General features: G+C 40.8%; 1 protein-coding gene across 1 annotated transcript; it reads right to left on the bottom strand.

Annotated features, from left to right (window-relative positions):
- Nucleotides 1-4,822: 4,822 nt before the first annotated feature.
- Nucleotides 4,823-22,842, bottom strand: POLR1D (RNA polymerase I and III subunit D). The gene is made up of 3 exons (XM_064645428.1): nucleotides 22,604-22,842; nucleotides 14,411-14,485; nucleotides 4,823-6,208 (listed from the first exon to the last, which is right to left on the bottom strand). Exons 1-3 carry the CDS (start codon nucleotides 22,627-22,629, stop codon nucleotides 5,923-5,925), a joined length of 387 nt encoding a protein of 128 aa, XP_064501498.1. The 5' UTR covers nucleotides 22,630-22,842; the 3' UTR covers nucleotides 4,823-5,922.
- Nucleotides 22,843-22,865: the final 23 nt, after the last annotated feature.

Here is a 22,865-nt window from a genome sequence, read left to right as displayed (position 1 = left end):
GATTTTGCTTACCTTCGTTTTGGCTTTTGCTATTACTCTGGTATCTGCTAACGTGGTAGGGAGAGAAAACGGTATTGGAATATAATATACAGAATTAATATGAAGTAATAGCTTGCTTAGAGCCTTGGTTTCCTTCACATGTTATATTTATTTCTTTATATTGTTATTATTGAACTTAACAGCTCATTACAGCAACTGTTGGTCGTTGCTGTTGGATTAGCTGCTTGCTGGCATTTTTCTTTCTCCCTTTCTCATGTTTCCCAAAACCGGACTTCGGTTGTATTTACAAAATTGATATTGAGCTGAGTGTAATATCACTGCTGTAGCACTTTCTGCAGGCTTTCGCCATTCCATCTGTGTGTCCCAGGAAAGCATGGACAGCCTGGCTGGGCCGTGGGTTTCATGGTGAGTGAAGGACCAGGGACATGCCCGCCTGGAGGCAAATGTGTGTGCTCCTGCTTGGCAGGAGGGAGATCTGAAACCACACTAAGAATACTGCAGCTGCTGATTGTCCAAGTAAACAACAGGTAATGTCCCTGAATTCTCTCTTCATACTACAGTCCTGTGTTCATGCTCCTCTTTCAGATACTCCATGACAAAACTGAACACCCCCAAGCCAGAGCCTTGCAGTGGCCAACTGGATGGATGCACAAACCAAGGAAGGATCTCCACAAACTGAACTTTACTGAAACTGCTAAACATACAACTTAAAAGGATTAATGATTAAGTAGCTGCATCATGTGGCACTTTTTTGGTATTATTCTAATTACCTTATGTTTGTGACAAGCATCAGAATCAACTCCACCAAGTTTCAGGGCTTGTGCCCTTAGCCTTAACGCTGACAAACAGTATGGATCTTTGCGATCTCGGCACAGACCCAAGATGGGTCAGAACTGATGAGAGAGCAGGAAAGACTCACTATGCTGTGTTTGCCACCCAAGGGAACGGGAACTGGGTGCGATGGGGTAATCACAGTTCCTCCCACACAAAGGCGCACTGGTGCAGGTGGGACGGTGGCAGAGAGCAGCAGGATTTCTGTTCTGTTTTGTCAGCTCTTTGGGGTTGTTGTTTAAAGACTTAGGAGTTCAACTAAATCTCCAGTTATGCTGGTTTTCTACAGTGGTCTAGACAGCCTTTTCTCATTCAAAGATGAATTAAAGACCATTACAATTATACACCATTAAAGATGCCATTGCCTTCACCTTCTGACAGTTTTGATTTTTGCCTTTGTGATTGTAGTGTCATACCCTTGTAAGGCACTTCCCGTGACTGTGTTCCAGCCTGCAATGACACTGAAATGATAGAACACGAGTCTGTTTGTCACGTGATACTCCAGACTGTAACAGTGCTTCATGGGTATACAGACAGCCTAAGGTTATCAACATGAGGCTGTGATATGATTTTCTCAAAGCATCCACCTGTATCTATGCTGGGTAACCCTCTATCTCAAATTCCCACTATAGAGATTAAATTAATCCTGCCCTGCTCACTGCCAAAGCCGCGCTTAGCCATGGCTTGTCCACACACACAGCCAAAGCTCGTGGCACTGGTTCCTACCAGGTCTGGAGACGACAGGGCTCCACTAGCCTGTGGGACCTTACCAAACATGGCCACATTGGAAAGGTGATGGCCACCTGCAGAGTAGCCCAACAGAATGGAAAATGGGTGAGGAACACAGCCTACAATACTTATGACCATGCAAATCCTATTCTTTATGGTTCAGACATATCCACAAAGAAAACCTAAGAGCCTATAAGGAAGTCATAGATAGGGAACTGAACTGTTCTCCAGAAACCTACAGTAACACTACAGGGGACCGTATCCCCTCCCCAGGGCACCACACCACTTCCCACACAATGTTTGTGCAGCTGACCCTACGCAACCACAATATAAAAGATACAGGACGCTCTTGGGAGAGCTATGCAGAACTTGCACCGTTCCTTAGCCTAAACTCTTTGGCTCAACATTCCAGTTGTAACACAAGGCTCATCATTTTGGGGAGCAGTGAATATTGTATGAACAGCAGTTTTGCATAAATATAGCACATTCTTTTTGTTTCCTCTTACAAACAAAAGTTTATTTTTTGCTGCAGACAGAGAGTCAATGTTTTGAGATTCAATATGGATTTTGCCTTCTAGAAACATTTTATAAGCCTGAGAATGATAAAACCGCATTTAATAAATTTAGAGTCTAAGCAATACTGAAATAATGTAAAATAAACAAGGAAAATACATCCACAGTCTTTATATGAGACTTTGAGAGGCTGCTAAATATTTGGCATAAAAGTATTTGAGCTTTTTTTGTCTTAAGATTATTGCAACTGAAAATCAGTGTGTGAATATATATTTTTCAGGCTTTCTTTTAATTGGAGCTATGCCCTCCTTAACATTTACTCTTGATTATTTCCTATTGACAGTCACCAAAACAAAGAGTGTATATTAATGCAGACAAGAGTTTCATTCATAGATGGTGAGCTACAACAGGATTATTTGCAAGTGCAAAGATCACTCACATGAATAAAGATTTGGTGGATCAGTGACTCCACTGGTAAAATGGATAAAATCCTTCTCCAAACACAATCCAGATATGTTTTCTTGCTACTTATCCAAGCAAGTCTGCATTTGTGTTGTTCCACTTTAATTAACTGAAAAGACATAATTATTAATGAGAGCTCTGATAGGACAGGAAAGGAAACATGCTTCTTGGTGATCAACTTGCAGCCACAACAACAAAAAAACTACAGTTCTGTGCAGTAAAAGTAACCCCCTCCTGCTACATTATTCCATTGATCTACAAACATTTACATCTCTTTTGTTAACTAGTTTTCTGTAGAAATTTCATGATCAGTAAAGAATGTTCTTACAAGTGGACCTCAAGAAACTCCTGTTTTAGACTGATAAAGTCTAAAAAAGAGGGTCTGGTTTTGCCTTTAAGTGGTGTTATACATGAAATCTATTGGGCTTTTCCTGGATGTTCATGATTTTTTGTAAATAATTCAAACTGCATTTACAAAGGAGGAGAGGCTGTACAATAAACATAAGAACTGCATGGTACTATATCTCTGAAAGTCAAAACTAACAAAAGCATTTCATAAAGGCTACATAAAATGTTTTTTCCTCCTCTCCTCATACTGTTTTGTGATCTACATTCAGTATCAGGTTGATGAAAATGAACATTTGGAAGATTTCTGTCCAACATAATAATAAAGTCTAATAAGCAAGTTGTTCTGGCTGTGGGAAGAGAATAGCTTCATCTGAATAAACTCCGTCATCCACACTGTGCACTGAAACTAAACAGAGACAACATTGGTAGCTCATAGATAAACAAGAAACACCTGTGAAGTGACACTGCAGGAACACTAAAGGTGCATTCCCCTCCCATGTGAGTAACTAGGCTGCAATGCACTACCACAGGAAGCCAAGACCAAGAACACATTATTTATTTACGCATTTATACTTAAGGACTAGGCACTTTCACAAGTAACAAGAGTGCTGAGTTACAGCAGTTAGTTACACATTTTGAAAAGTCATGTCAAGTTTTAATTTTCAGGGTTAAATACTATCTTTAAGATACCTTATAGGCATGATGCTGGTGCTGCACAATATGAACAACTGCAGACACAATACAAACCTGGCTTTATGCACCCAATTTTCTATTAAAAAATTCATCAGTGGATGATCACTGTGATCTCTTCTAAGTTTACCCATTCTGCGGTTCTATGAAGAGTTGCCTTAAGAACAGTTAATGAGCAGCACAGGATTTTGTGTTTATTAAGTATGCTTATTAAAGACAGCATTAAAGGATGGAATTAACCAATGCAATATTAATAATTCATGTATATTCTTTAAGTCAGAAAAATGTGGAATTAGATCCGAACCTACCACCATCACCACCAAAACAGGCTTTCTCCAGTTATCTGTGTTGGTCATTTCAGATCCTTTAGTTGAGCATTTCCAGTATGCAAGCATTATCAACAATCCAGACTAATTTTGAAAGCATATTCTAATCAGTTTCCCAACCTGAAAGTCTGGCATAAATTATTTTAGAATCAACAACAGTCCTTATTCTAAAGAGGTGTTTGAAGGTCTGACTGTTGAAAGCTCTCAGGACAGCATATTATCAGCACGAGCCAGACCAGCAAGAATTCACAAAAATTTTTTCTGTGGAAAATCCCCAGTCCAAATCCTGACCAATGGTGAGAATAACTCTCTGCTGCAGTTACATCCATCCAGCACCGTCACTGCAGCAGAGTCCAGCTGGTGTTATAGCTGCCGTCCTTCCAAAAAGGATTACTAAGAGTACACAATCAGCTCCCAGCAAAATAAGGACTGCAAACAACTTCAGTTTATTTAAACCAAAGACAGGCCTACATTCTCTAAAGATACTACTCTTTCATTGATCCCACTTGAATTATTATATATTTTCTGAAAGGCTGGGACTTCTGTTCTAGTGCTATAGTTCCTGCAGGGAGATAGAGGAACTGTCCACAGCTCCTCTGTGGAAACGTACAAGTATCCCACTTCATTGGGTATGCTGATCCTGGCAGTTGCCGGTGGGCTCAAAGCCAGTTTAACTACCTTCCCATTACTCAGAAGAGTAATTCCCAGCTCGTGCACTAAAATTCAGTCACAGCAGATCACCACTTTGGTCTTCCCATCCCCTAGCTAACAGGAGCTTTCCAAGAGACAGGTAAGTGCGGCAAGGCTAGGTGCACACACGCCTATAGGTGGCACTCTTGCCCTGACTCAACACGGAAGGACCACGAAGCCCCGGTTCCCTTGGAGCAGAGTCAAGAAACGCATTAAAGCACTAATTCCACAAGGCACGTGCAACGAACATTTTTTCGATTTTATTGTCACCACACTTAAAAACATAAACCTATGTTCAAAACAATTATTTCTGAGAACAGTGAAATACAAAATATTTCACACAGAAGTTTGTTACTGTAACACAAACAGAAGTGAGACGTAGAATATGCCAATGTGTATTATTTGTGCTCCCAGTCACAAGTTTAAGAACTGTACCACTACAGAATTGTCACACAGGCTTGGAAAGTGAGCATTTGACTGTTTTGAGCATCACCTCTGCGTTTCTAGTATTACACATTTACTTTGAAACTTCCTAGCAGTGGACAGAGAATGCGAAAATTTTGTCTTCAGGGTTTGTTTTGAAAGCACCGTGACAACAGACTGTTCAAACTACTTCCTTATAGAGGGAAGTCTAAACAGAGACAATTATTGCACGTACAGCTTTTTAGGGGTAATGTTTATGGTTATCTATGATAGATTTGTGCATATACAATAACAAGTAAAATCAAATTTTCCTGGTAGTTCCTCCTGAAAAGCAAAGCTGGTGTTGCCCATCTTAAATTTGTTCTTTTCATACTAAAGAAAGCAATCTCTTATATTCTGTAAAAAATGCATGTGCTTGGCCAGGCACTGACCAGCTTTCCCTGCCTCAAGATTCTGTAAAACTAAACTAACCCAAATAAGCAAAACTTTTTTATTGGTTAGCAGCAAAGAAATTCTGTAAACTTCACGCAATGAATAAATTTCTGCTTAATTTAAATCTATTTCCAAAAGAGTGACATGACTAAATGATTTGTACCAGACAGAGACACACGAATCACACTCCATCACCAAGACCCTAAGCTTAGTCAGAAGGGGACAGAGCAATGGAACAAAGGGAAAGGAATGTCTGCTCTTAAACGACTGAAGGATTTATGCTGCACTTTGCTTTTCTCTTAAAGGTCCCAAAGAAAAGTTTTCTAAAGCTACCTCAAGGTTACTTCTCACACAAGCAACTTGGTTCAAAACTCAGGTTTGAACAGCATCTCTTCCTGAAAAACTGAGACATCCCTGCTGTCCTACACTTAATGACATTCCTGACTTGTAACAGTGTGTATTTGTCACTGTCTTCTCCTCATCGCTTGCTTGATCGCTTTTCATGCTTATCCTTTGTGTGCTGGTTCCTGGTTTGGTGCCGTGGAGGAGAGTAGCTGACTCTCCTTCTGGACTGAAAGCTGGGTGTATATGGGTGAATTCTGCGTTTCTTTGGTTTTTCTTCTTTTCTGCTTTTGTTTGGCTCAGACTCCTTATTGTCTTCCTTTTGCTCACGTTCTTGGTCTTGTTCTTTTTGAGATGGTAATGTGTTTTTGATGGTATTAATAAGAAATCTTTTATTTGTACCAGCGAGAGGACATTTCAACCTGTAAAGACATTTAAAAGTGATCAAAAGACAAGATAAAAACATCCTGAAACAAGTCTAAGATTTAAACTTGTGATTTTTTTAAGATAAGTTTGTGATTTTGGCTTTCCTTGCATGCCACCTAGTGTAAACTCTCAGTACAGTAAAACATGTTCAACGTTATCTCCATTCTCCTTCTGTCTTACTCTTTATGGGAAGAAAATTATTTTACTTCAACATAGTGAAAATCCACACGATTTTCACAAGGTCGTGTGTTCAGGGGGAGACAGAGGATGACAATATAATTTAAGGTTGATGGTGCTTAACTTAGCTATTCAGGAATCAAATATTTAGTAACATTTTCTAAGTCGAATCAGAATGGTTTATAAAAATGACCACCTTCTAAAGTCCGCATTATCTACTGAACTCTGATATTCAGGAAGTGAGATACATATGCATGAAGAACCCAAACAGCTGTAGCAATATAACATATACATGAGGTATATCAATTTTAACATATCTGGAAACTACCAAAGTGTACTACTTCTTTTTCTTAAACAGAAAGAATACTTATCCAACTATTTTCCATTTTTTCTAACTGTCTCCTCTCACAGCTTAACACTTTTGCACACAATTTATCAGCTTTGTTCAGTAAACAAGTATCGTACATTTCATTTATCTTGTTGGTATCAGCTGTACTCCTGCCCAGTTTATCACCTTTTAAAGAAGGGAATGAGAAAAAACAAGTTTGAACATATTCCTACAGAAAGCAGAAATCACTCTGAAGACTTTGTTTATAGTTGGAGACACTGCACTGTTTGTCTTTACAACATTTTTGACAGAGGTTACAGGATTACTTTAAGAAAATCAGAGCTGTTGGAGATCACAGTGCCATTTACTGAATCAACCACACAGGAATCCTAACACCACACTGTTAAGATCATCTATTCTACTTGCATGTTCTGTGTAAGTGTAGAAACCATACCCTATTTAAAAACCTTTGACACCTCTAAACAATTAGAGGTATCAGAACAATAAGCAAATTGCAACAAAGATCACATCTGATTATTTAGTATACTTCATGACTTAACTGGACATGGCATTTACCATGATGTTTTGCTTCAGGTCTGCCCACTAAGAATTCCTGAAAATTGTTCTTGTCCTAAATCCTCAAAGAACTGAGGAGACTAACTGTACAAGTATATACATTGAACAGCCATGCTGTTTTATTTCCACTAGGTATTTCCTGAGACATTCCTATAGCATAGCTAGTTTTAAAATTTTCTAAACTTTCTGCATAGAAATCTACACTGTTTTGCTCAAACCCTGGTTCAAAATAATAATAAAAAGTCTAGATCTTTATCTAGTATAGCTGTTTCATAAATTAGGGAGACAATATTTATCCATTAATTGTATTACTGAGTAAAAACACAAGGCTAATAAATGTCAGTAGAACAGGGTTTCTACTTCAAGCTACATCACCTATGAACATGGTGCTGAACATGCCATGGCACAGGTTACACTGTAGACATAACACAAACCAGCCAACATTTAAGTTCTCCATGTATCTTATGCGAGCATTAAACTGTTGTAACTCAACATTTCCTACTCAGGAATGGAGCTTTCTCTAGGCTGCATTCAGGCAAAAACTATTTCACATTTGTTCTCCTTCCCTTTGCTTTTTCTTAAGAGCTAATGCATTGATTTAAGTGCTAATATATATAGTGCCAGAAGGAGACAATCTGCCCTAAATAAACTCATCTGGCTGAAGTATTTATTTCTTTTTGACACTATGAGTGCTGCCTGAGCTACACTAAGAATGAAAACTGATGAGAAATGCAGGACTTGAGAGTCAGTTAAGAGATGCCATTAGTTCACCATCATACAGTGATAAAAGTGAGCCACCAGGCTTTCACGGAGCAGCAGTAAGTCATGGCACTGAAGAAAAACATTAGCCCTTAGTTTTATTGACCTCAGACTTCAACAAAGCAAATTCTGCCTTCAAGTCTTAAAGGAAATGAGATGTATGGCACATGCTACATTACACACAAGCACATGTTTACATATATCCATGGTGTATATATAGAACTCTAAAAGTGAACTGTATTAATCCACCAATATCTTTGAGAGCATTTCTAATCATAAGAAAATTGGTACCCCAAAGACAAGCCTTTGGCTCACTGTAGGGTCTGATCCTGCAATGCTCAACTCACTGACAGCTCTGCCCTCAAAGTGAGTTCTGAAGGGCTGAGAGGCAAGCTCAGCCTATGCAAGGTGGAATACAATACTGCTGACTAGTAAATAGTGCCACAGAACTGATTTGAGAATCTTTTCTTTATAACAAATGACAAAAAAACCCCAAGACATGTTAAAGAACATTAAAGTTCTGAACCAGAGCATGCCCCAAGCAGGGCTGCAGGCATGACTGAAGCAAGCACACACTCTACAATGCTAGAGCAGCCTTGTCTACAAAACAGACTCCAGTTCTGTCGCAGTGTGTTCACTCAGCAATAAGGTTCATTTTTTGCTTTACATGCTCCAATAAGCTAAACCAACCTATTATTACCAAGAGAATCTTGCCTCCCTCCACAGGTAAGTCTCACACACCCCAGAATCTCTCCACTATGCAATGACCAAAATAGTGCAATGTATTGTCAAAATACAATGTTAATGTTAAAATGCAATGGCATTGTATTTTGAGAAAAGAAAAATTAAATCTGTTATTATGAACGTAGGTCAAATCTTAACTCTACTTTTGACATTTTAAGACAACTTCTGTGCAATAACACAGAATTTCCAACCAACACCTGCCATCCAGTGAAGCAGTGACATTCAGCACAGAAGTATATATACTATACAAGTTCTTAACAGCAGAACCATGCCAACAGTACTTAAGACACAAGAGCACAGTGCCATGCGCCACAGTCTTTTCTTTGCTGAGTAATTGGACATATCAAACAGGCTTGGCACAGCAAGGCTCATCATACAGAGTAAAAGCATATTTTTTCCAGGAAACAAAGTTTATTATGGATGAACTGACAAGAACATTTCTACCATTTCCAAAATGCCATGGAAAATACCAAACTTAATAGAAGAGTGACTGAAGGCAAAAAAAAAAAAAGGCAGCTAGAGGTTGTTTTGCCAAATCAACTAATCTATGCTATTACCCTTTCACAGGGGACCTCACAGAAAAGGATGCCTGGGAGGACACTGCAAGCTTTTAAATATGGTCTTGGCAACTAGGTACAGCTGGCAGGGCTTTGTAGAACCATAGAATGGCCTGGGTTGGCAGGGACCTTAACAATCATCTACTTCCAACCCTGCTGTCATGGGTTCCTTTCACTAGACCAGGCTTCTTAGAGCTCCATTCAGTCTAGCCTTGAACACTTCCAGAGAGGAGACACCCACATCTTCTCTGGGCAACCTGTTCCAATGACAACTTGACTTGGGATTAGAACATGTGCTCTGGTGACAAGATTTTAACATAGTTACTTTGCAATCTCTAACTGTGCCCTATTTCTCCTCCTTCTCCTCACATTCAAATGAAAGACACAGGGGAATCACATTGCAGTGTTTCTGCACAGTCACACAACACCCATTCAAAGACAAGATGCAATACAGCATTTCACAGTTCCGATGCCCTCATCATCATTTTGTATTTTGCTATACTTCTAAAAGATTTGGTATTGAACAGAAAGCTATCTATAGGAATGAAAGCAATTTCAGGATTGCTTTACAAGAAATAGAGTTAAAAATAATTTAATGCTTCCAAAATTTATCTTTTTGCAATTTCATCTGCTCTTATAATGCAGAGCTGAACAAACCATCCAAAAATATCCTGTTTTCCATTTCTTATTTTACATAAGCTTCTCAAGTAAGCCAAGAAGGATACATTCAGTTTAGCTACCAGCATCTTTGAAGATCAGACCTACACAACAGAGGAAAAAAAAGCCTCTAGAACTTTTTTCACACAGTAGCTTTTGTTACATTTTAACTGCTTTTCTTAATTAAATGACAACAACTGCTTAAAATGGGACCCAACTACATTGCTATGGAAAAGCTTATGAATTATGTACATAGCACCAAGAGAAACATTTAAGGAAAGCTGAACTTTTAGCTTTATTTTAATTAGACATACAGTGGAAAACCCCAAATATCATATACCTTTATTCCATCTATATCCAATAGCTTCTGATGAAACAAGGATAAATTTATCTAACTATTCCAAGTATTCTCACACTGTTTGTTCACAACTTCTCACTCTGGATCCAGCTGGTCCTTCAAATGTTAGCTTCCAAACAGCTGCTTGGATATATTTTCTTATCTCAGAAGTTCCAGCATCACAGCATCATCACTGAGATTCAGCCACAGTTTCTGCTCTCTTCTGCTCAAGATTTCCAGGATTAAGACAGCTTCAGAAGAGGATTTTCCCTTCCCCTTCTCTGAGACATTTCCTTATTTGTGATTAGCTGTACTAATGCTTGAGACAGATACATCAGCAGCAGGATCTCCATGTGTTATCATAAGGATGTAGGAGACCCCCCAAAAAGAGTCACCATGGCCATAGAGTACATACAAAAGGAACATTCTAGGAACTAGAAAGACTGCATTGCTGAGTGAAATCTACAAATACGAATATCCAGTATTTCTCAGATTCATTTACCATGGATGTAGATACTGCCTATCTGAGCAGTCCTGAGAGTATGAAAACCAGGGAGCTTAGACTCTTAGCAATTAAGAGTTCATGCAGTCCACTGCCAATACTGACAATTGCTCCATGTCCAGAGAGCCTCTGATGATTTCCCTTCCCGCACAAGCTCTTGCCCAATATCACTGCCAACTTCCATGTTGGTTGCTTGTTCCAAACAGGGACAAGCTTTTCTTCTACTAGCCTCTAACCTGTACAAGTTGCATCTCCTGCCCACGTCATCCACACTAAACTTGTAAGACAATGTAGCAGCAGCAAAAAATTCCCCAACTGGAAAAAATACTTGCAACACTGTCCCATATTTGAAGGCTGAATCTTTGTATGAAAGACTGAGCTAAAGGTTGACTGCTTTGTACACTTTTAATGTACCTGTCAGCTAAGCCAGCTTGAATGCCTGTAATTTAGGCTTCAGCAGCAGCTGACTATCCATCTCAAATGATGAGATAGCAAGAAGTCAGGCAGCGGTGCTTGGGGAACTTTTTCAAACAGTGCACTTGAGCTATGAAGAATTAATCACTCCAGATGGTAAAAGAGTATCAACTTGAACCTGAACGTAGTCCCAAAACAGCATTCAGAGGCTTGCTGGCTAAGACTTTGCTGCCACCAACATCCACTAGGAGACATTACTTTGTAATGGTATGCACAACGTAATTCCCTCCCCAGGAACACCACTTCTCCATACACCTCCCTTGAACCAACTCCTGTCAAATGCCATTGACTCCAGAAATGTATTTCCCAGTATTCAACGGCTGCTGGAGAGCAACATATGCTGGAATCAGTGAAGTATGAGCAGTAGTAGCCTCTGCTTCTCCTTACCCAAAGACAGATGGTAGAACATATCTTTTCTTCATAGTCCGAGTTGCTTCAACTTTCCAGTGCCAATGCAGGACTGATGGCCTTACACTAGATGTCTCCAGGGTTTGTGCATCTCTTCTCCAGGACTCCTCTGACAAAGGGTTGAGGAAATCCCAGAAGTCCTCATGAAACACACCTGTAAGCATTTCGAGTTTGGCAAGGAAGGAAGTTTTTGCATTTCACCTGTTAACGCTGTGCTCTTAGACAAGTTGGTGAAGACCTCATCTTTGCTTCTATCAGTCATGCTTTGCAGGATCTGGTCCATTAATACACATTTTCATGAACCGACTTTTCTGCTCATTTCATTTGCTATCCACAAAGCTCTGAGCAGCAGTTACCTTCCTCTCAGTAGTTTACACCCTGGAAGGTTACATATCAGCCCTGGATGTAATCTCTGAAGCCCTTTAGGATTTACTTTGTTCCAGGATCAGTTACATCTGATGGCATTTTGCTGGAGTGTGATACTCAACCTAGCATAGTTAAATTTCCTTCCAATATCTTACTGATTATATAATTTCTGACATCTATATGCAATACCTATTTGTCGGGCCAGTTCAGAAGCACCAGAGCAGCACAACGGGACATGAATAATATTAAAGGGACGAGAGCAGTGGCAGCTTGCAGCTGCTGTTCTGTCCATTGTTCTTGCAGAACTAGACAGCAAAGGCTTAACAGGATTCTGCCTATGGGGGGTTTTATACCTTCCTTACAGCAACACATGCCAGCTGTACAGTACCCTATGCCAAACTCTACAGCAGATTTGTGACAACTGGGATTACTACTAGTCTCTCTAAGGATAAATTCAGAAAGGAGAAAGTCCCCAAAGATGCATTACATACAAAGAAATCACCTCTGAGAGCATAATATCCTGAGCTGCAGACAGCCTGAAGCTGGGATAGTACCTTGAAGCTACTATAGAGAGTATTCAGAAAGAAAGATATTCAGCAAAGCACTTCCTAGGCACTGGGTATCAGCCACTGACGGAGACAGGGCACTGCAGAGATGGATCCTTTGTTTGATCCAGTATAGCTATTCTCATGTACCTCTGGAGTGAAAAGGATCCTTACTTAACAGTCTCAGTTTAGGATATCACCACAACAACCCCTATGTCAACAGTCTTCATCTGCCTGAAGCCTTCTCGACAATCCTCTTCACCTTTAACACAATCCTGGCCCAGCCAGACACTGTTTTGCTCTAGTGGAATCTGCAGCTGCTCTGAAGAACAGGTCACCCTTGGCTATCCCATCCCCTGGCAGGTCTTGGGCATCAGGTTTTAGCAAACTGCCCAGTGCCACGAGCTGATCATCACAGCCAGCTGAACAGGTCCACTACTGTTTTACAGACAAGGAATAAGTAGCCAGACCCAGGAGCGGAGGCTCAGGCACACTCCCGGCAGCTATTCCAGGCTGCACAAGTTGCAGCGAAGTTGCACAAGGACAGTTGATTATCTCCCAGCAGAAATCTTTAGTCTCCATGCCTGGAATTAACTTGCAAATTCACAGTAAATGAATGCATATAACACTTCATGGTGCTAATTATCTGCACTCCTTTACCTGGCCATTTTGGCAAGGCTGACAGAGTAAAAGCATGATGGATCAGTATTGTTATAGCCACTCTAGGGGATTCAACCAATTAAGCTATTTCAACATAAACGGTATGAACTGCATTCCTAGAAGAAATACTGAGTAAAACACACAGAAAAACCCAAACTTGCTTAGAAAACATAAAGAAATAATTTTTTTTCAACAAGACACTATTCAGAGCTACTAAAATTAGCCGAGAACTTCATTAACAGTGCAGACTTATCTTTTACTACTTTGGTGGAGGAAGCCAAACCTTATCTGCAAATAAGTTTAATGCAGTCAACTGGTGCACTACCTGTATGAACATCTCTAGATCCAACAGCTTCTTACCAAATAGCTAATCATACACATTATTTTAAGATGAATGACTCTTCTCAGCATGTTATTACTTTTTAAATTACAATTACATGCATTACATTCCATTATAATCTAGCTGTAAAATCTGGACTACTGCACTGTATTTCACTTAAGTTTTAAATACTGTGATTCTTTTCCCAGTTGCTATAAAGGTTAGCCTAGCCCCTGGGTTTTAGGTTTTTTTTAGTATTAAAAAATAGCCATCTTCCAAAACTGGGTTATACTTGAGTTCACTGAGTTTGGTTTTGGCTACAATTTACACACGAATTCTCTACTAAAGGATAGTTTATTACTTTCAATATAAGGCTTTAGGTTTCTTTGTTAGGCTATGGATTATTTTCACTTAAGACAGAATCTAACCCAGCAATATGTGGATAGTATGTAAGCACATGCACACTTCAGATAGCTGACATTTTAAAGATTCACGAGCTTCCAACCCAAGCTTTGCAATTCAATCTATTATAAGGACATATTATTACAAAAGATATTCTCAATTTTCCAATTGCTTTGACTTCAACACATTCAGACAAGCAATTTCATGCAGACAGAACTTACTTGAACTTCTTACCTAGACTCAATTTTTTTCCCAAATTAATATGTGGATGAAGACAAATTATTTAAACACAAAGCACATAAAAAGGTAGAGACTTCTGTCACGCATTAAATACAAAATTTATTTTGGCATCAGTCAAAGCATTCATTTCCTCTTGGCACAACTTACCAACCCATAGCTCCCATTGTTTCAGCCCTGGTTCTCCCACGTTTTGCCTCTTTAAGTAACTCCTCCACAGCCTTCCTAAATATGAGAAAAAGAAACAAGTCACCACTGGCGGAACACAAGAACTTGCCACTTTATGCACATATGTAGGGAAAGTGGACAGCTTCTTCACTGCAGTGAGTTAAGCATTAAAGAAGCTACCAAAATCACCCTGACTTTAAGATAATTTGGATTCCTACGCACCAAGACTGAAAGAAACATTTTGAAATATTAAAAACCATTAAAGTTGTTGCAAATACAACAACAGCCATACTAAATGAAGAACAGAAATAAAGTATGCAAAACTGGTGTATTACCCTGAAATGCACAGTTCCTGTCATTTCACTTTGGGAATGCTCTTCCCTCCTGTCACTTCGCTTAAGTTCTTCCTGAAGTCTTTCAACCACAGCAAACCTATTTTGAGCACAGCTGAACACCACCAGTAAAATAGCAAGCAGTCAGATGACAGTAAAATCACTGCAACTACAAGTTGTCAAACTGTACTAACTTTGTGTAACAGAGGAAGAAAAGAGCTCATCTTTGTGACTGTGATCTACACATATATGTATATGTATATATATATATATAAAAACTGAGATCTGTAGATCTGTGCCAGGCAGGCTTCAAATATTCACAGGTCATAACTTTTTCCTTAAGAGTTCACATTTGAAGGGCTTTGCAGAGGAAAGTGTCCAAGACTTCCACAGAGACAACAGTACGGAAATGCATCAAAAATTGCAGTATTGCTTCTCTGTGCAGTAGTCTATTAATGGCAAATTGGTTTAAAGTTCCTCACAGAAGTCTTTCTTATCTAAGGTTATTAGTATGGTCTCAGTAGCAACTGGGCTTGGGGTACTTCAAATCCTTTGTAAGCAGACATCTGACTGCGAGAACATGTTGCATATCCTGTCATACCACAGGTATTCATGAAAACCAAGTGACTACCCAGGTAAATTTCCATCTGTTAGAGCTGCTGCCCCAAGATGCCAAGTACAGTGTCAGCGACCTCACCAGCTACTGATGCCTTCCCAGGTAGTGGAAGTAGTGTGTGTGGGATGGCTACTTGCAAGAACACCAAAAAAAAGGGTGCAAAATCAGGCTCTACCACTGGAACGTGAGAGATTTTGCATACACAGGTTTTCATGAAATTATAGCAAAATTTATTTTTTCCCCAGACCCTGAATCTGCTATCTGAGCAGCCTAAGCTAGTTTACAGTGATGGCAGCAAGAACATATGGCATTATAAAAGCTTGCCCTGAGCCTTCAAACACCAATGTCAGACAAAGGTGAGGAAAGAAGAAAAAAGTGCCTGATTTTACTTAGCAATTACCAAACTTGGTGATTCTGTTTTCAGAAACCTGACTAGGAGGCAGATTATAAGCCTGTCAAAATCCTACAAAAAGCCTACAAAATCTGTCACAATTCATAACTAAAATAATAGAGAAAAGTATCTGAGCTACAAAGCACTAATAAAACACATATATTTTAAACAGCTACAATTCAATTTTAGGGAAAACACCACGGTAAATTAATATGGTGACAGTGATTCTATTTACTTAGGTAGGAATTACAGGCCATTAAGTATTTGAGACTTTTTTTTTTGTTGTATCAAAGATCAGACTGACTTGGCATTCATCTTAGAAGCCTTCTAAGTCCACACCTGCCTTCATTATCAAATACTGTTCCCTAATAATGGTCTTTCAACATCACTCTTATTCACTGCACCTTTACAAAGCCCTTTCAACTTGCACAGGCAAATTAAACACAATGCTCAGATCCTCTTCAAAATAACGTGTTTCCACTCACTGAACTTATATCCTCTACACAAGTAAGCCAAAAGCTATGCAAACAAGATTTTAAAATTTGCTTTTAGAGGCCTTGTGGGACTCCACATTCCTTGCTATCTTCATTTTTACAGCTTGGTTACAATACAGTCCCATGGCTGCCAGCTTCAATTCAAAGAGCAGCAGCATGAGCAAAGGGAATGCAGCATGCAACTTTCACATGAGAACCACCCGAACACTAGGAGATTGATAGGAGGAAAAATTAGGGACAGGAGCACATTTAAGAACCCTGTCATCATTCTGGCATCTTTTATAGCAAGCACCACTTAAAACTTTCTGTGGCAATTCTTTTTGAGCAATCAAGCTGCAGAATTACAGTAATATGAAGGTACAAGCAGTGATATTTTTATCTTCAAGACTATGCTCCAAGACCTATTTACATTTCTAAGGTATTAGACTTTTTCCTCTCTCTATATTACAAGGTTACAGGCGAAGCTCCCGTTGCATAAATCCTAATAACCTGTATGACAAATGCATGTGCCAAAAGAGTAGGAGAATATTAAAGGCTCCCAAGTCAGGCAAAATGAGAGTTATTTTCTATTCACCACTCAGGAGAAGAGCTTCATCTTTTTTTCCCAAAAGATCAAATTGATAGACTGAAAAAATGAATAATTGGTAATAGAGGTATGTCTGATACAGTTACAGGCAATGAAAACACCGTGTCATTACAGAGACCACCCAATGTTTGTAATTACAAACGACTGCTAGGAGCAGATGTATAGTGCAGGATCTGACAGCCAAGGGGCCAGGCAGTCACAATTCCATGCCCAGGTTCAACCAGCAGCAAGGTTGAAAATCTACTCCCAGGAGGCAGATGCACACACCGTGCACCTACACCGCTGGCCACAGCAATCACAGACAGACACACAGAGTACTCACACCAACAGCTTCATCCTGCTCTTGTCTCCAGCCAGGTGTGGGAGCCCCTGTCTTCCGCCCAACTCCACTGCTGGTACAGGCCATCCCACAGAGCTGGCTGGGACTCCCTGGTCCCCCAATACCCAATCCAACCCACTGCAGTCTTGCCTGCAGAGACACACAGGCACACACACATATGTGTCTCCACCTTGACCTTACAGTCTCTCCAGCAGGTGGTCAGGACTCCCTGGTGCCCCCAACAGCTCTTCCTGTGGTCTTGCTCTTGGAGATACCAGCTCACCCTTCAGCTCCCTCCTTATTCACCCACTCACCAGCTATTCCAGTTTCATCTTCACCAGCAGCCACATGCTCCCTCATACACCCATACTTGCTCCAGTACTGCAACACAAATAAATAGGTCCCCAATCCCATTCCAGTGGCCGACATCTGGATTTGCTCCCTCCATGAAGTGTCCTTGGTAGCTGGCACCCAGTCTTCCAGCCCAGAGTCTCAGCCTAACTGCTGGCATTCAGGCCTTCATTTGTTCCAGTTGCTAGCACCATGAACACAGTTTGACTCCAGTTGCTAGCACTGAGATGTATACCCTCTCCCCTCAGAGTCCCTTACCCAAGAGAGAGTTAGAAAAGAATTTAACAGGAAGACAAGACAGCCTGTGATGATCAGGCACAGGGCACAGCTAGACAAGAGTACCCACCAGCACCCTATTCGCACATGACCAGACTCTTTTACACCCTTATTCCTCTATTTTCCCATTCTTGCTTCTCCCCAAATGACTTGAACTTATCGCTTTCCTTGCCTTTGGTTCCTCCCCTACGCATCCCATAATAAGCCATATGCAATCTCGAAATGCTCTTCTTCTGCATTCCTTAACCCATCGCACAAGCCTACAGAGCAACACCCTTAAGTCCCAGAGATGTTCCAGCACTGACTTGTCTTGATGGGTGCCATCCCTGGAGACCTAGGCTGTCTCCCAGCATCAGCCCTGGGGGGTCATCCAAAGATGACAACCATTCCTCTCTGACCTTATGATGGGTTACTACTGGTCACTGTGTCCCCATACTCCTCTGGGCTCACGGCGACAGAGCTCTGGTGGACTGGTAACTCCTGGGATGGTCCTGGGAGAGGCCAGGACTGGGTGCTATTTGGGCTCCCCTCATCCACCATGGTCTCTCTCTTTAGTCCTCTCTGGGCTCTCTGGAAGCTTTCGGCACATAACCTAGCAAACTCTGCTGTCTCCACCCATGCCATCATCTCATTAAAGATCCTGATGAGAACTCTAATGAAAGTATATCTACTGGAATGGCTTCACAGCACACAATCAGCTATGGAAGCACACAGACCAGGAGTAGGAGGGCAGTATTCCTATTCAACACCTCCCACAGTTGGAGAAGGGACATCATCAAACCCATCTTCATTAAAGCATGAATAACTGTTTGCAGTCTATATCCCTACTATCCAAGCTCAAAGGCCAGGCTTCTCAGCTACTGCAATCCACAAAAATCATGCTTAAACCTACTTCCTGAGGCACTCTAGGTCATGACAGCAAGCTGCAAGCCCAGGAAAAAAAATTATCAATTTTTGAATTCATTTTTCTCCACGGACTTTTATGCTAACTATACAACTTATTTTTAACTGTGCATGGGACTGGAAATAGAAGTGGATGTTGGTATTCCGATTACATCTGAATAATTAATATCAAGACCTTCAGTCAAGTGAAGGACTGAAGACTGCCAGTGTTATTTATAATTAATTCCTGTGAGCTGGTCTTATCTGCTCACCCTTATTAAGAAAACTGATGAAAAGCAATGTCAAGAATAAAGCCTAAACCACAACATTAAGAGCAAGAACGAAAAAGGCACAAATATGCCACAAACTTCCTAACGTTTGTTCAAAGGCAAATACATTCTACATTGGGTACGTGAATGCTCTCATTCTTGATCAATCAGGTTTCATACTTATTTAAATATTCTATTTGTCAGTCCTGTGAGTGCTATTTGCAGTACATTTCTGTGCTGATATTCTCACCAGCTTGAGTAGTACTGAACATAATACTCCATTTCAAACACTGATTTTTAGCTCGCAGACCACATTTTTTTTTTACCAGGAATATGGAATACTGAATTCTGACAGTTTGATTTTAACTATTAAAAACAACAGTAAGAACTATCAGTTTTCTCCAAAACACAAAGATTGCTCTTTAAAAAGTGTAACTGGGATACCTGTGCAGCAAAAATGTTAGACTATTGATTCTCAACTCAACTACAGAGCTCTTGTTAGAGCCCTTGTGATTCAGAGCAGCATCTCCTTAGGAAACAGTTAATTCCAAGCAAATGATGCTCCAAACAAGCTTGCCAAGCACTTCTAAAGAAGTATGGTATCCAAGGTTGTGAAATATTTATAGCTATTGAAAGAGAGAACAGATTATGGAAGGATTTGGACACATAGTATAACAAAGCCACTTCCTCTGTATTTGCAGAGAAATGACATTTTTACGTGCTTCAAACACACAGAAACACCATGGAAACAATTCTGGAAGGAGAGGATGAAGAAATATTTTTTTTAGATAGGAGTAAATTGGTGACCTCTGTAATATCCCAGTGGATATTTAGTTGAAATAAAGTAAGAAAAGCACTGCTTCCAGAGGAAACAAACTAAACAGCTCCTACTAAGCTGATTTGTAACTTTTTCCATCTTATTCTTGGGTCATAACTTCACAATACCATTAATTATATGTTAACAGAATTCATAATTTTCTTAGAAGAATCATATGGAACCTCAAGACTCTGGGTCTTCAGTGATGCACCAGCAAGTTCACAGGAAAAAAAATCTCAGTTCATACTTCCATCAAAGGTTACTAGGTGAGATGGAGCAGAGGACACAATTTTTACTCACACACCTGTGGTATTTACAGCTTTTAGAGTTTTAAAATCCAGAACATCCAACAGCCGCACAGTAACTTGCAAGTTAGTATTCAGCTTTCTAGGAAAACATCACATTCGCTTCATATTAAAGTGGGGAAAACATCAAATGCAAGATCAAGAGAGAATAAGACACAGTAAAGCTGAAAAATAATATCAGGAAATGTGGCAATAAGGACGAAATAAAAGAAGGAAGATGAAGAGATCTCTCCTTAGATAATAACAAAAAAATAGGATGACTGACTTAACAGATCACTTTTTGGAATATTGGGACACAAAATTCGCTTCTGACCAGAAAAAACATGTATAAAAATAGTTACACTTCTTTTCTCTCTCATGGTAAATTAAATAAAACAAAACCCATATGTACAAAAATATTAAGTTTTTATTTAAGACTTATTCATTGCAAGCAAGCCTGAATTAAGAGACAGACTACTAAAAATATTCTAGATAAACCCATTTTAAACATTAAAAATCCACCTAAAATAGTTAACACTGTGGCCACAGAACAGAAATGTCATTATTTGTATGCCAAAGTCATATTATAAAAAGCCTAAAAACCTAAACTACCATCGCTGTACTACTCACAGGAGAATACAAGCAACAGGTTATTGAATATGAACCTAAGGAATAATGCCTGTAACCCAAAGGATAAAGGTCTGTGTTAGACTAGTAAGGGATTCGTATTGAAGATCGTACAGGGAAGCATATTTAGGGCAAGTAATACCCAAGAATGACACCTAAATGCACACAGCACAAACTGAATTTAGGGTGCTACTAGCAAAGTGAGCTGTTACGAAGCCTGAGGGTATGAAAAAGTAACTAATGACAGTGGGATCCAGGACAGAAAGTGTTAACCGCCAAGGGCACTATACTGTAGTTATAATGTGTTTGGAGCCAATTAAACACATACAGAGGTGAGCAGCAGCATGGATTGAAGATACCAGACAGCTAAACCCTATCTTGTACCACTCAGTAAGTGACACTGAGCTTCATCCTCATTATCTACCATGCTGCCACAGAAAAGGAATAGCAAATCCCAACTCAGACTGAACCTATAAGGAAGGATAAAATTTCGACTATGGTTCCTGTGAAGGAGAGCACCAGGAGGTGAGCATGGAGCAGTCAGCTATAGCCAGAGAGCAAGCAGCTGTGCCCTAAACTGGCCAGAGGACCCCAAGTTCCCAGCACAGCGATAGCAACCAGGAGACAGCATGGAAGAACAGTGACACAGATTCACCTTGCTATGAATAAAAAAGGTTTAAGTTTAGAATGGCACTAGTAAAAATAACATTCACGCGTACATAGAAAGAAGCTTTAATTATTAAACTGATGATCTGAGAGCAGAAGTAGCTTACCAAGAATTAAAAGCCTCTTAGAAAGCATTATGCTCTCTAGTCTTCCACCGCCCCAGTACTATTGCTTTTGGCCCATGTGAAATATGTGTCAGACATAAGCAGAAAACAGTTATTTTCTGTAAGCACTCAGACATCATTTCTTAAAAGTTAAGGAAAAGATCCAGGAGGAGAACAGTTCAGAAAGCTTCTGGTCATCACTTAACTGTAACAGTTGATTTAAACAGCCACCACAAAAATGAACAACTCAGAAACAAACTTGCTAAAAAAGTAATGAAACAATTCCGATCACACAAATAGGACTACTTTGACACCAACTAGTGGTATAAACATGTAAAGTGTATTCCTAAAGCAAGAGAGGCCTACTTTGAGTATCTAAATATAGAAATCTGTATTTTAATCTTCAATGTTTGCTTGGGAACACTGAAACTCACTATGAGTGGCAAGACGAATCCACTGGTCCCAATGAAACGCAAAGTAGAAAACAATTTTATTTTCTTGACAAAATAACTGCCAAGCTTTTTGTATTATTGCGTACAACAGGGCAATTTTAACAATTCGTCAACTGGCACATCTCCAGGACTGAAAACTGAAATTCGTAATAACACGAAGTGGGTTTAATTTATTTTACTAAGTATACCAACTCACCAAATTGTAACTGACGAGGGATGAGCAACCTAAGACTTTCCAATCTTGTTTCTAAACGGCACCAACACGCAGTACAAGAACAAGCTTGTGGCTTTTTTTGGAATATTTTATTTATTTTTATTTGTCTGTTTGTGAGTTGTTAAGCAATGAATTTTCCTCATTCTGCAGGGAGATTTATTTTCTACTGGAACTCCAAAGTTGTGTCCCGAAGACACCACGGAAGCGGCTCCAGGCCGCGTTCCCTTCGGGGCACCCCCCCACCGCACAGCCGGGGGTTGTCAGGGGAGAGTGGGCAGAACCCGGCGGGGCTCGGGTCCCCTCCTCTGCACCGCGGGCCACCCGCCCCCGAGCGCCCGGCCCGGGACGAGCCGCCCCAGGGCCACCGCCAGCCCCGAGCGGCCCCAGGCCGGCGCTGCCCGGGCCTCGCGGGGCGGGAGGCGCCGCCGGGCCCCGCCGAGGCCGCTCGCTCCCGGGACCGCTCCGCCGCTGCCCCCGCCGCTGCTCGCCCCTCACCTCTCCAGCTCCGGGTCCTCTTCCATGGCTCCCCTGCCGCCCCCCCGCCGCGGACCCTCAGGCGCAGGCCGCCGCCATCACCCGCTGGCGGCCGGGCGGGGCGGGGCGGGAGCAGGGGCCGGCGAGGACCCCGGCGGGAGGAGCCGGGGCGGTGCGAGTCGAGCCCCGCCACACCCCCCGGGCACCGGTGGCACCGGCGGCCGCGCCCCCCGTAAAAGGGAGTGCGGGGCAGTGGGCTCCGCTTGCGGGCGGGACCCCCGCG

The sequence above is a fragment of the Pseudopipra pipra genome, chromosome 2 (genome assembly GCF_036250125.1).
Source record: "Pseudopipra pipra isolate bDixPip1 chromosome 2, bDixPip1.hap1, whole genome shotgun sequence".
Classification (NCBI taxonomy): Eukaryota; Metazoa; Chordata; class Aves; order Passeriformes; family Pipridae; genus Pseudopipra; species Pseudopipra pipra.
Note: the sequence above shows the minus strand (reverse complement) of the source record. Positions and strands in the feature narration are given on the sequence as shown.

Bases quoted from the DNA above. Each gene is read 5' to 3' on its own strand.
- POLR1D (XM_064645428.1), bottom strand. From the start codon at position 22,629: ATGGAAGAGGACCCGGAGCTGGAGAG. The intron at 14,486-22,603 runs GTGAGGGGCGAG...TCTCATATTTAG, and splicing joins GAGGACCCGGAGCTGGAGAG to GAAGGCTGTGGAGGAGTTAC. The intron at 6,209-14,410 runs GTAAGTTGTGCC...ATGTCTTTACAG, and splicing joins ACAATGGGAGCTATGGGTTG to GTTGAAATGTCCTCTCGCTG.